Here is a 15,848-nt window from a genome sequence, read left to right on the forward strand (position 1 = left end):
TTAATTTCTCCATCTGTCATTTCCCCTCCAGATCAACAACTCCATGAAATTACTTTGCTCCATAAATATCACATAAACCACTTCTGGCAACATGCAACAGCTGCAATGATTAGATTTTTTTTTTCCTCCATGAAAACAGGAAAAGTACAATATACTGTGTGTGTGTGTGTGTGTGTGTGTGTGTGTAGCAGTGCTGTCGAACAATTAATTGTGATTAATTGCATCCGAAACAACAGTTTTCGTATAAGCAATGTATGCGTGTGGATATAAATACATATATAATAGTATACACATACTGTATATATTTAGAAAATATATACATGTACAATTTTTAACTATATGACAAAGTTGATATAAACATATATAATATAAATCTATCTATCTATCTATCTATCTATCTATCTATCTATCTATCTATCTATCTATCTATCTATCTATCTATATCTATCTGTCTATCTATATATACATAAATAAAGAGAGAGAGAGATACAAGTTAAGTTACAATGTATGTCAACATTTAACAAAATGGCATAAATATAAGATAATAAAAATAAAAATAAAAACACTCTTTCCTCTTTAGCAGTGCATACACATCTCACTTTGTATAACCAGCCATCTCTACCCGACCGCACCATTGCTGTCCACTGGGCCGAGTCCTGACACTCACCCCACGGAGTCCCAATTACCGTGCCTCCTTTGTTTACAATCAATGTTTTCTCGTTATGACTATGTGTTGGACAATTGAGGAAGAATTGTTCGTTCTGCGTGGCTGCCCTCGACCCGTCTCTCACACACCCACAGCCTTTGAGCTGGCACCCACGCTCCCCGGCCCGAGTCCTCCGGGGTGTGGAATGCTAATAGGAATCTGTCCGTCTCACTGTAGGAATACCAAATGCGTGCCGGAGCCCCAGAGCTGCTATCACAGCAAGGCTGCAGATGCTTACTGATAAAGTCAGCATATTTTGAGGCAAAACTGACAGATCTTTCATTCTTTTTTGGCTTTAAGACGATAACATGTGCGATTGTACAGTATAATTTTATAAAACATTCTTGATTCTGTCTGTATACACAAGCAAACAGGCACATGTACTTGGAAAGTAAGATTTTGTCATTTTTTAAAATTATTTATTTGTAGTTTTTTTTTTTTTTCACAATTTGTAAACGTTAAAACTGTTAACCCAGACATTGCATTACTACATATCACAACATTTACAACAACGGTAATAACAATTATAACAATCAAACTTTTTGTAATCTTTGGAAACGGTATTTTATGACAAATGCGTCGAATTTTATTTACAGTACACTCAGATTTCTATAATGTTTTACATTTTATTCCGAAGCATTTATGAATTAAAACCATTTTAGTTTGATTACATTTTCAAAAAAGGGCATTGGGAGTAAAGATGGTAAAAAAAAAATTCTGTTTATTTTTCAGCTTCGTTTTAATTAACCAAAATATTTTTGATAGATTTAATAAACAATAAGAAAAAGCTGCGTCCACCGGTCTGCTCTGCGCTGTCTGGATCGTGTTTCCCCATCACTCCCTTTCCGTTATGCATATTCCCGTCAATAAAAGCCGCAATCAAGCCAAAAATAACAACAAGTGGCAATAAAAATAACCAATAACATAAACAGTTTGCACGGAGCGTTGAAGAACAGCTTTTAGCAAACCAAATCATCAACAAAACAACTCCGATTCAGAAATTCATGAGTATCTGCATATTTAAAAGTAATTCGGTCCTAAAGCCCTCATTACAGCAATTCAAACACTTCAGCACTTTCAATAAAGATAAAACACATAAAATATTGAAATTACTGATTGCGTTTACTGAATTGATAAGCGATATAACGCTAACGATTCCAAAAGCAGTTTGCTTTATTAAAAAGCAAAAAAGCCTCGTCCTATTCTTATACTTCGCCTGAAGATAAACCTTAACAACAGCGCGATAAAGACATTACGCTCGAGCGCAGCCGGCTGTCACGGGATATTACATCAACCTCCTGAAATGATTAATGACTGCTGTATGATTAGAGCAGCTCAACATAGAGGGATGACATAAGAGAGGATGATTGATTTTAATATCTCCTCGTGCACACACTTGGTCTCAAATTTCTCCCGTTTTCGGCCCACGATGCATCGTTCCAGATGGATAAGGGGCCGGTTAATAAGGGCGAACGGCTGTGGTGTGATGATCTGTAGTGAATATTTCACTCTGCCTGGGTCCTGGTGCGGCAGGTGTCAGGGAGAGAGCCACACTGCTGCTGAATTATGGATTGGAAGAGGGACAGCGAGCGGCCCAAGACTGCAAATTAATCTCAGGTGATTCCCTAAACCTGAGCACATAAAACGAGAATAAAGACACAGCTAGCAGACCGAGCAGCTAATGAGGCAGTCGAGAACACACACGCACATTTATATATGCACATACATTGTTATTTCTTCATGCCTTTTTTAAACACATCCTCACACACAGACAAAATAAAACATGATTTATATTACTAACATGCAACTCCAAATTCCTGACTGAAAGTGCATGCATGAAAAAGGCCATGCATAAGCATTATCGCACACGATGCTCATAAATGTAGCACACATACATGTTTCTGAAAGCACAGATGAATATAAAATAAGTTGAGGCAACATATGGCAGAGGGGTAAATTATGAACTTATGAAATGCCAAAGAACATGTAACCCAGACACCCATCAGGAATTCTGACATTTGTATCTATAAATGTCAGGAATTTTAAAGTAATATAATAACAACATTCAAGAAACCCTACTGAAACCTACTTATACAGCACGGTTTTGATATATCTTTTATATTTGGGGGATTTTAATAAACATGTTTGTGGTGCGCAGACAAATTATAAGGCAAATCGTACAGGTGGCTTATTGAAGAAATATGTTTTACTCTTTTAACATTACGATTCGCTGAAAATCATAAACCCTTTAAGGTGCAACATCCTAGCAACCATTCACAATTCTGAAGTGAGTTCTACTATTACTTATTAGCTTGGAAATTTCGAAAGCTGCCTGTACTCTCTGCATGTATTTGTCTGTGATTATGGAAAGATTCAAGATTTCATGAAATCAGTGATCAGTGACTGCTTCTTGTTGAATCAAGGAGCTGAGAAATTAGAATCACTGTTGAGTTGTGTTTTCTCATCAAAGGTATTTATTGCATTTACTTACTACACGTCTGCCAAAGGATGCCATTCTAGCTGAATTCACACAGTACACGTGTGCTAAGCCTGTAAATCAATTGCAAAATGATTCAAAATGAAATTGAGCTCCCAACCTGGACGGCATTACAAGGCTACACAGGTTCACTCTCAATGGAAAAAAAAAGAAGTAGAAAGTGTTAATAATCAAAAATGCATGAGATTGACCATTAAGAGATGGAAAACCCAAAACGCAACAGATGGTTTTAATATATTTTACAATGTAATTTATACATTTATTCATGTAATGGCAAATGTCACATGATCAGAATTCATAATTCATAATAATAATAATCTGGCTGGTGTTCAATTATCAGTCTAAAATCATTCGGATTGAACTTTTTAACAGTAGTGTACTTCTTATACTTCACTTAATAATGAAAGGTGCAGAAAAAAAAAAAAAAAAAAAAAAAATATATATATATATATATATATATATATATATATATATATATATATATATATATATATATATATATATATATATATATATATATATATATATATATATAATTTCATAGCACCCTGTGGTCTTTTTCACACATCATAAAATTACCATCTTAAATATCCAAGCAAATAAGGTCCTCACTTATTAGGAGACGGTTAGTTTGAAACATCAAATTCTGCAGGAACCAACTGAGTTAAGATTTGCATTTACAAAATTAATTTAATTTAGCAAGCAGCCCAAAATAGTGCATGTTTGTGTGTGTGTCTGTATCCGAGTGTGTGTGTGTGTGTGTTTGCTGACCCACTATAACAGTTATATGTACACAATAGCGAGTGGAATGGCATTTGTCAGTGCAGTGCTCTTTCAGCACACTCCAGGGAGCAGCGGAGTCCGCAGTCGATGACCTCTATTACACTTAGACAAATACGCACGGCACAAGCCACGGTCCCTTTAGAGGGAATAGGATCTCGAGCGAATATCACACGCATACAGTCATGGTAAATATATCTGGGAACACTTACGAATACTGACAGGACACGCACAAGCAGATCTAGCGCACACACACACACAGCAAAAGCAGAATACAGGTGGTCAAATAAAACTGACAGAAAGAATATGCTTGAATTTTCCAGGGAAATGTCCAGGAATAGAAAACCGGGAGTCGAAGAACATGTTGTGCACACATACGTGAACAACACCTGTCTAGCAAACAAAAGCTAATGCTATTGCCACAGCAAATATCTCAAGTTTTTCACTGCAGAAAACCAGAAGTAGCCCCTCTGGTGCCATCAGCGTCTGCTGAAAGAAAATCCTTTCTGACGCTAGTCAAATATATTCAAGATTCAAATAAAACCTCAATTTTACCACCCACTAACAGGAACCTGAGCCAGACCATGTGTCCTAAGAGTTTATCATAACCGTCTCTCATGAAACTGCTGAAAGCCTTATATGTCATTGAAAAACATACGCAATGCTAGTTAAATAAAATGCGCTTGGCCTCTGTGATCTTTGACATCCGGTCTGGAATGATGGTATAAATCGTCGCCTTCGAATTATAAGGTTCTATCTGCATTCTGAGCCGTTTTGAGATATTGAGCTTCAAAGGTTTTGCAATCCATAGACTCGTGTGGACAGAATCCTTTTTGTTTTCTTAAACAGGGCGAAAAATGCACACAGCTTACAAAGAAAGTACATAAAACGTCATAGAATAAGAATATGTGGATAACTCTCAGATGGAACTTTATAATTCTAAGGCGACAAAATATTATAATCTATTTACTGTAAAAACCCCTCCCTGACTGATATAGAAATTTTGACTTTCCACAACATTCTGCTAACATCACCACCGCAGTGCATCTGCAGGTGCAGATGGTTGTATTTATGTTATACTTACTTCTGAAGATGCATAACTAAGGGTTGTGAAATATTTTTGGAGGGAGGATTATTTTTAGAAATGCACATAAATCTGTATACGGACTGGTAAAGATTCATCATGACCTGTATTTTGCGCTCCTGTGCGCTGTTGTCAAAGGAAATGAACTGGTTTATTAATTCACTGTGCAAAATTATCAAAATTAATGGCTAGCAAGCGCTTCCTATATTCCCAAAAGAGAATAGAATAGAATGTGAGTTTCTTTTTTAAATATGCTGATTATTGTGTTTAGAGGAATAGTCGAATAGCTGGGACCAAAATAAGCAATTTCGCTTAATGCAGTTATGCCAGCGTTGGATAAAACATACTCGAACCTGTGATTATAATCTGCAGGACACACTGAAAGAAGCTTGCAATTGCAGAAACATAACCTCTTTGTTCAGAGACATGCCTGCACGCTCACCGGTGTCTTGTCACCATTACACTGTGAATCCTCTGTCATTATAGGGCGACTGGTATAGCGGCGTGTGTCACAAGAGCAAGAACAACCACGCATTCTGGGGATTAGAATCTGTTAGAAACTGTGATTTGGAAAAGAGAACCTCAAATAGGAGAGTTTCAAATGAGTAACGGTCATCCGAAACGCGAGGACAATTGGCCTCTTATCTAAACCGAATTCTTTACTGGAATAGGTCGGAATGCAAGGGACGAAATCTAAATAGAAAACAGAGTAGCACCTTTCTTTTAACACTCGCTTAGAGTGGTGCGGCTCCTAGAATGTGTTTACCATCCGAGGTTCTGATTATACACAACATTAGCCCTCCCAAATAACACAACAAATCAAATGCAGTCAGTGGAAAAGGGCCTTTCAATTGCATTCCTATTCAATAATGAAAGACTAATGGCTATTGCAGTTAAATGACTGCTTTCAAGCCGCTCTCTTGCTCCCTGTAGGCAGGAAAGTAATGAAGGGAAGGTGCCGTCTTCGACACGCAAGACTGCTGTGGGACACACCGACTGATGCTAAGAGAGACAACAGATGTGTCCCTTTATGGATATATAAGCTAGAACAATAGATAGATAGATAGATAGATAGATAGATAGATAGATATAGATAGATAGATAGATAGATAGATAGATAGATAGATAGATAGATAGATAGATAGATAGATAAAATGGATTACAATAGAGATAGATTGAATTATAGAAGGAAAGATACAATTACAAAATAGAATGATAGACAGAGATAGACAGACGATGATAAATAGACAGATATATAGATAGATAGATTGTTAAAAAAAAAACTAGATGTAAATTACTATAGAAAATGCAGGTAAACGATCGTGGTCTGAAGTGACAATGGCATTAAGCTTCCCTGAGAGCAGCACAGCCAACAGGAGCAGCTGCAGAGCCGAGATGGAGTAGAGAGAGTCCCAGTTGCAGCATCTCAGCACGAAATTGTCTCATCAAGGGGAAACTAGAGTCAGGGGAGCGTGGAGAGAGAAAGAATGCTACTTCTGCTGGACAAGCTTTACCAATCTACAGCTCAATTTACAACAAAATCTGTTCATTTTCTTCTTGCCCAACATGAGAAAAAGAAAGAAAAAAATAATTATTTGGATGATGGGCAAATGTTGGTCAGGCTTCAGTGGCTGAGCACACACAAACACACAAGATGAAGCATTCTGAGTGAGTTAAATGGCTTTTTGAGTTCCTATAACTGTTCTCATCTCTCACGCATTCATTAAAAAAAACTTCTATATGAACAGCATACAGCTGCGATATGAATAAAAGCGTTTCTTTTGTAGGGCAAATTATGAATGCCAGGGGCAAATTACATTACACTATTACCTTCCACGAAAAGCAATAAGTGGATTTTCATTTAAGAGAGATTGTTTGTTTACATACTCTATTGATTACGGCAGCAGTAAATCGCTTAATGATGATCAAACGATGTAGAAAAGCATTTTAATTGGGCATACATCCAAATGCACATTGCCTGGACTGCACTGATGGAATAACGCTGCTCAGTCTCGGCATAATATGCAAGATTGAAATCTGTTGAATCTTTCACAACCTAGCACTGTGAAAAATGGCGAATTATGATGTGCAAATTACACTAACCCCATTTTTTATGCAATGTCTGGGCTGTCACCTGATTTGCATTGAATTCCTCGAGGTATACGTTTTGCTGTCAGCTGCACAAAATATCTTTTTGATGAAATCAGTCTCCGAATAAACATTATTTTATGTTCATGCGTGGCTTAAAAATGATCATTAACAACATTTACAGCCAGTCATTTACAGGTTGTAAATCATGGCAAAATGTACGTTTAATGTATAAAGTTGGAGGTTTAGAACAAACCAAATGTCTATCTATCTATCTATCTATCTATCTATCTATCTATCTATCTATCTATCTATCTATCTATCTATCTATCTATATATTCTGCAAGTGCTGTAATAATATAATATACCCCCTCCTGATTTAATCATGTGGGCGCATAAAATTGCAAATACTGTGTCATGTTGTCTTTTAAAATAAGAATGCTGTTGTATAATTCAAACTTTCTATGTAACATAAACTTAACATAATTTGGCAAAATGTCAACAGCACTGTTAACACAAATTAGCACTGTAGGCGACTCAAAAGCAAAGTGCTGGAAAATGTCATTTTATCATCCACTGCAGTGCTCCTGTGTGCTAGAATCTCAAAGTAGCTGAACGGAGGCAGGGTTGTGAGCGAAAATGGAGAAACGCGGCTCTCTCCCAGGCATTGATTATCCTACTCTCTTCTGGGCTGTGTGATTGCATGATTAGAGGGAAAAGAGACAGAGAGCGGATGAGAGGTGAGGGAGAAAGCTTTGTGCTTCTGAAAACTCTCCATTTCGTGACCCTTGTGCTGCATAGCTAGTTTTCAGCGAAACGAGGGCCACCAAAATGAGTACAATCTGGTGAAAATAAAGAGCGAGAGATTAGAATTCACCAATCTAGAGCAGACGGAGTCAGAAGCAGCAGGACGCTCTCAGACAGACTAGCAGTCCTCCATGGGCGTCTCGGTCAATGTTACGCTTATTTCCATTTTTCACAGAGTCTTTGAAAGTGCGACAGAGGTGCCAATGGCCTGATTAAAATTCAATTAAATGATTTTCCTGGAATAAATGTTATCTGCTCCACTCATTTGCACGAGGTAACCTTGGCTCAGAGCTAGAAACAGACGATCGTGTGCAAGCGAGATGTATGAGAGCGCTGAAAGGAGAACCCTGGGAAGACAGACTGAGTGCAAGGAAGACACAAAAAAATGGAAAACGTAATGAAATATTTGAACACATCACCATTGGAAGTCTTTGCAATGCCAGCTGACGCAAAGAAATTGTGATTTAAGTGTTAATTCGGTCAAAATTCATGAACAAAAAAAATGGCGAATTATGGACGGATAGATAGATAGATAGATAGATAGATAGATAGATAGATAGATAGATAGATAGATCACATGCTAAGCAACATGAAGAATGGATGGATGGATGGATGGATGGATGGATGGATGGATGGATGGATAGAACAATAGAACTGTAGAAAAACAGATCATAGAACAATAGAAAGATAAAAAAGATATGAACAATAGACAAAACGACAGATAAATAATGATGAAATAATAAATGATAAATTCGTCCCACACAATTGGTTTGCGCAAACAATACAACAAATTAAACAGACAGACAGAACAAACAAACAAATGAATGATCGATAGATAGACTGCAGGACTGCAGATGTTTTTCTCAGTGGATGGTTAGCGTTTGATTTGGAAAACAATTGAGCTTCTCATAACTTATCCGGGTTTCTGAGAGCACTCACGCTAGCAAGTCAATAAAAGCTTATATGACGACAAACAAACACCTCCACATGCTCACACACACATTCAAAAACACACCTAGAGGCGATAAAACAGTGTGCGGACTAGATGTACAGTTACAAAGATCCTTTCAGAAACATTCAAATACAATCAGACTGCTTGGAGAATGAAAAAGATAAAGACACAATAAAGGCGGAATAGGAAAAAGCAATCCAACAGATTCACAAACTTACATCCGACTGCTGGGAGGGATTTTGCGTCCGTCTCTAAACCAGGTAACCTGTGGTTGAGGGAAACAGCGAATGCGAGGTGCTGGTATTACTGCTCCTTCTCCTTGGGATACGGCTTGGGTCCGTTCCCCTTCCTCGAAACTTCCCATATCTATAGCCAAACACAAAACAAATGGTAAGAGTGAGAAAATTCCAAAACTCTTACATATGTTAGAATTTAGCATTAAATACTGACTCATATCTCCACTACAAATACTAACCACTGAGCAGCGCCAAAACACAGGTTCAATACTTCAACCCTGGAACAGTTTCATCACGTTTATTTCGGATTGTACTGCGGTGGTTCAGAACTCAAATATCCGTGGACTGTAGCTAAAAGCTAATTGCTCTCTCATGTTGGAAATATGCGCTACACCAAAATCAACCCTAAACAAACCCGATAGTGTTAACAGATGCAAAACTGACATTTGTTGATGCAACCGTACCATTTCAACTTCAACGAATTGGAGCTGTTTTGTTGAACTGTAGTTACTGTAGGATTCGTCCCAGATATCTTCGCTTCACAAGTACTGTGCTCTGTGAGTTACCGAACAAACCTACCGTCTATGAAAACCCTTAGATATGAAGCTGGATATGTGTGACGCTAACATTCAAAATCATCCGTTGTCAAATATCCCACCAAGTCATGATATTGACATAACGTGATATTCTTCAAGGAAATGTGTGAAAATGACACTTTGTAAATTTGCGTGAAAAGGAATGAACGATGTGAGAGTTTTACTGCCTCTAGTGTTCATTTGTTTTGGAAACTGCAGTGATATGTACTTGTTGGTACGTATTTCGCGTCTCGCTACAAAGTGCACCAAGCTACGTTTATGCCGTCAGACCAGGTACACAAATACAAACAGTTAATTTCCGGTCAAAGTGCCTACAGCTATAGATAAAAAAACAGTTGCAGTATTAACGTTTATCGTTTTGCCAGAGACACAGCAGAACTGAAAGTGTTTTCTAGTGTCTTTCACCATCTGCTTCAGTTGGGCAGGCGTTTGACAGACGTGCTCTGACACAGTGCCAGACATCGTCGCGGCTGCCGTAGGACTGGGGATGATTTGTGCCAACTAGCTATCGGCCATGACAGTGACCAGAACTGACTCATCCGAACGGACGTTCACCATGCGTTAAATCAGCAGTCATTCGTATTTACACCCCTATCTGATTCAGCAGAACGTCCTTGTTGCAGGAACTCGGACACGAGTAGCTAAGCTCCAGCTGAAAAAGTCAATGTATTCCTTTTCGCCAATCCCTGAAAAAAGATTTGTAGAGGAACTTTTATTCTCAGCTTGTATGTTTTAAAAGGATGGCATACCTAAAAATGAACATTTCCGCCCTGATGTCATTCCAACCCTGTATTATTATTACTTTCATAAATGACAAAAGAAGGTCTAAGGCAGAAAGTCAGAGGAATAATGGGTTCGCAATGACATGAGGGTGAACAAATGACAAAGCTTTCACTTTTGGATGAGCTGGTAATTCTTTTGTTAGAAAGGAAAGTTAGAGCCAAACATAATTTCGAGCTGCACGGTGTGGAAGAGATCTCAAAATCAAAGGCAGCTTCTTTAATATCAAGTGCATTATTCATCAAAAAAGCTAATTACGGAAAACCACTTAAAAAATAATACAATATCCAGCATGGCAATGTCCTGCCTTTGATATCACAATGTCGTTTCCTGTGTATTGACTCCTGTATTTGATTTCTTTCACTTCATCCTTCAAATGAAACGAAATGTAATTGGATGTCAATTATTTCACAGGTGCTTGAAAGGGAAATAAAGAAAGAAAATAAGGTGGAGGTACTTCCATCTTGACCAGAAGTGAAGTACCTGCACATATCCTGATATGAAAAGCCATAATAAGAAGCGATGGACCGATACATCAGTCAGCCTGAATAATTGGACAACAGTCAGCCAATTTTGGTTTATTAGCATGGGCTGCTAACTGTGAGCTCGTGGCAGTTTACAGATATGTTAGCTCTAAAATGAAAATGGCTGTGTCAACTAATAATAAAATTTTGAATAAAAAAAAAATTGTGATAAAAACAATGCTAAAATACACCACTCTTTATTTTTTTTTTTTTATTGCTTTTTAAAGAAGTCTCACAAAGGCATCATTTATTTGATCAAAAATACAGTGAAAAAGTAATATTGTGAAATATTATTATAATTTAAAATTAAAATGTTATATAATCTGTTATATAATCTGAATATATTTTAATGGCAAAGCATCGCTACTATATTCTTCAGTATCACATATTCCTTCTAAAATTTCTTGTTATTATTAAACTATGAAACAATTGTGCTGCCTAATATTTTAGTGACTGGATTCTTTGATAAATCTTAAGTTTAAATCGAATAAATAACATAAAACATCTTTAACCATAGTCTTTATCATAATTTCTTTGGTGAAAAAATGTATGAATTTCTTTCAAAATAAAAAATGAAACAAAATTAAACGAAGTGGAAAAAACATAATAAAATAACTAATATAAATAATAAAAAGAAGAAGAAAAAAATGAATAAATAAATAAAAAATGACCTTAAAACTTTGAACAGTAGTATGTATTCATTCATTTGTGCATCTAAATTTGTTGACATAAAATCACTCTAATCGTGTATTAAAACACATTAACAGTTTAATAAAGCATACATTTTCTTCAGGTAATTTTTTACTTTAAATCTTGTGTGTGCTGAGAAAACAAACATAAGGAAAGAACTTTACAGCGAATTAGGCTCAAATTTAGCTGTGGATCGAACACAGGTCTGCAAGCAGGAAGAGAGTGAGAAGTTGAGTGATTACAGACAGGAAGCTGCTGTTGCTTCACTCATATATTCTGTCAGAGAAAAAAAAAATCAAAGTTCGATAATGACTGGAAACAGTCGGGCGAGAGGTCAGTGGGCATTGAAACTTGAATCTGGCTTAAAACACCAGAGACTTGCCACCCGGTTCAAGCGCCACAGCTGTTCCTCATACTAAACAGATTATAAAACGGAGGAATGAAATGAATTCCGAGAGAGCGAAGTGATTGGTCGACACAACCTCATCAATCTAATGAGGAAGTTAGAGTGGACCAGCTGCGGCATTCCAGAGGAGCTTTTAATGAAACAGAGGTAGGCCACCTTACCGACAGCTGCTGTTCCTGTGAAACAAACACACATACTAGGGCGCAATTTGACCGTCTGGTAACAATCACGCACGCAAGAGCCAACAAACATGGGAATCCAGAGTGGTTGGGAGTTACTATGGTTACTCACATGCCACTTGTACTTCGGTTCTCCTCTGTAACAACGCTCCGACTCTGTTCCTCACAATACAGCGATAGAAGCCAGCATGCGATCTGTCCAGAGATGGTATCAAATACCTGTGAGAGATAAAACATAGCAGGTTCACTCTTTAAAACCACACTAATGACTATGCATGAAGCACGATGCAATGCTCAACTGTCAGAGCGCCTTTTAAAAGCGATGCATAAGTGTTTTATGTATATTTTATATGTACAAATGACTCTCATTCATTCTGTCACCGCTGTCCTTCTCAAAGCGAACATGTCTATAATCTGTCAAAATCGCCAGGCTCTCACTCGCACTTTTCATTTCAACGCAGGCACCTTATCTTTTATAAAGCACTCGTGAGAGAATATAAATACAGCTATAAAGTATTTTATTCTGTATTCCCATCTCATTGTAATGACCTTGAATTCTTCAGCTTTAATGCTGAATGTAAATGTGTTTGCATTATCAGTTTCCCTTCAGTAGGTGGCGCTCTAACATACACAATGACTGTGGAAGTAAAAAAAAAACAGCACAGGTTTTAGTCTACAAGTGATTAAGTAAGCGTTTAAGAGTTTTACATTCCTCTTTCGGGACCCTCGGTACTTATATTGTAGCCAATATATCATAAAATCAAATAAGACAACAGAACAACAGAAATTGCTTTTCAACTTTAAATTACCGAATCACACAAAATCTGAAATTAATTAATAACACTACATCAGTGATCAAACACACTTTACAAAGGATATAGCAATAAATGTATATATAAATAAAATAAAATAAAATACAAAAAAAATACAAAAAATAAAAAATAAAACATTAATAATGATCCTGGTAAGATTTTTTTTTTTTAGCAAGGGCACCAACTGTTCAAAAGTAACACTACAGCATTAATAAAAATTTCCTTTTGGACATTATGTGTTTATAAAATGTTTCAATATATGTATAAAACACACACATAAAAAATATTAAGCAGCACAAATGTTTCCAGCTTTTGAAAAAATAAGAAATGATTGTTGAGCAGCAAATATGATATTTCTGATGTACTTACTATATGGTTAGGGTTAGGTTTAGGTTAGGTAAGCTTTGGCTTAGGCTTACTTGCATGTACTAATGCATAATAGTGAGTACACGTAACTTGGAACAAGGACACTATATACCCTATATAGTCAAGTAATTGGCTTAAAAAGTAAAAAATGGCACATTTCAGAACTCAAGCAGCTGCTATTGAGATGAATGTGAATGCTAGCGTGTAGCTTTTCTTTTTTGTATACGCCGGCTAAAACTTCATTACTTTAATTTACCTCTTATTGTGAAGTGGATGAAATCGGATCATCTTCCAGACCATTTTAATTCAGTCGAACCGCATTTTCTCTCAGCCCGACTGACCCGAACTCAAATTAAAATGACCCGAAGGCCCATGGGCCACACATTACCGGGCCAGAACGCTCTCCAGCCTCATGGATCAATGATGGAGAGAGATAAAAGAATGGAACTGCACAGAAATGAGCAGGATGGAGGAAAGGAATGCGAGAGGCAGAGGGAGATGAGGAAGACACTCTACATTTCGATCTAGATGCTTTAAAAAGCCATTGACCTCAGATGGCAATCAATACAAACAATAGAGTAGAGACAGTAAAGAGATCTGTCCAGACACACTGAATAAGACTGAGAGAGAGAGAAAGATAATGAGAGCAAAAAAAGAACATGACGCGAAGAATAAAAAACGAGAAAAAGTCAACAACAAAAAAATCAGGATATAGAGAGATGGACACAGAAGCACATGCAAACGAAACGACAAGAAGAGGACGGTGATTGATTAGCCAGGAGCCGTTAGAAGGTCAGCTGTGGCTATTCAGTCAAGACGTCAACATTATGTGCCACTCAAACTGCTGCTGTCTGAAATAGCTTTTTGGGTACAATATTATGAAATTTTGTGGCGTTAGTCTCTATGCATGTCATTTCTATTGTACAGTATATATTCCAATAATACACTCTTAATAGGGGTGCATTAACAAAATGTTCTATTTTTAGAATAAATATTTTAGAATGTATTTAGACATTTATAACGTACAATTAAAAATATGTATTAATATTAATATATATTTTTTATTATAAATACATGTAAATTATTATAAAACTAATATTATTAAAATTTAAATTCATATATATATATATATATATATATATATATATATATATATATATATATATATATATATATATATATATATATGGGTAGTTGACATAAAAATTGGACTGTGTCCTATGGTGTGACCATAAATGTAGAAAAATATGTAACCACAAAAAACATGAGAAAAATCTGTCCTTATGCTCACAAAATCTGCAAAATATTTGTCATACCCTTTTAAATATGGACATTATTAACATAACTGCTTCACTGATTTCTTTATGAAATGATAAAAAAAGTACAAATTTCAGCCATTCATGCCACTTTTTTTCTTCATTACTATCCTTAGGTGCTTACTTGAAGCCCTTCAAAACATAGCAAATTAATTTCAAGTCAAAAACATCAAGCACGCTCATCTAAAAAAGGGGAGTATCTGTCTGAATGAAAGGCCTTTTAAAAAAAGTTGTAGTTCTAAATAAATCAATAGTTCAAGTCAGAAAATGAGCATGACATATTGACCAAAAACAAGCACCATAGAAAGATCTCAGATAAATAGAAGAGCTGTTAGTGGCTATTATCTGGTCCCATACTGACTCCAGACCTGTAGTTTAACCTAGCTCTAGTCGTAAGAGACTAAAATTGTGTGGGTGTGGAGGAAAGTGCCTACAGTGGAGAAATACAGTGGTATAGGGCTTGAATGACGTGCGTCTTGTTAGAAGTCAAGAGTTGAGGAGAGCTGTTATTAACAGACTATAATGAAGTATCAAACGATATTAGCGATGAGGTTAGCGGGTTGCAGATCCTGCCAGGCATGGTAAATTGCTTCTTGTGTGAAGTATATTAGCGCTAATGGACTAATTAGGAAGTTTGGGGGGCTGGTGGGGGGTATACTTTTTAGTTTGATAGCGAGACGAAGCTTCACACATGCCCCGAAACATTTGGCTGCCGTCGCCCCTGCAAGCTGCAAATGCTCCATGCAGCTCAACTCTAGATAAAGAGAGAAGACTGCGTTCTCATTATATATAGACTACACACACTAATGTTCAAGAGTACTGGGGTCGGTAAGATTTCTTTACGAAAGAACTGTCCTAGGCTTACGTAAATACAATACAAAACAGTGTATTTGTATTTTTTATTTTACAATTTAAAATAGCCATTTTGTATTTTAAACTGTTTTAAAAAGTTATTTATTTCTGTGATGGCAAAGGTGAATTTTCAGCAGCCATTATTGTAGACTGTGTTACATGATCCTTCGGAATCAT

At 36.6% G+C, this 15,848-nt stretch overlaps 1 protein-coding gene across 1 annotated transcript in view; it reads right to left on the reverse strand.

Annotated features, from left to right (window-relative positions):
* Positions 1-15,848, reverse strand: part of sdk2b (sidekick cell adhesion molecule 2b) — a 314,896-nt gene that overhangs the window by 119,390 nt on the left and 179,658 nt on the right. Inside the window, 2 exon segments of the mRNA XM_043254231.1 lie at positions 9,133-9,280; positions 12,438-12,544. Of these exon segments, the coding sequence (XP_043110166.1) occupies positions 9,133-9,280; positions 12,438-12,544 (255 nt within the window).

The sequence above is a fragment of the Puntigrus tetrazona genome, chromosome 12 (assembly GCF_018831695.1).
Source record: "Puntigrus tetrazona isolate hp1 chromosome 12, ASM1883169v1, whole genome shotgun sequence".
Classification (NCBI taxonomy): domain Eukaryota; kingdom Metazoa; phylum Chordata; class Actinopteri; order Cypriniformes; family Cyprinidae; genus Puntigrus; species Puntigrus tetrazona.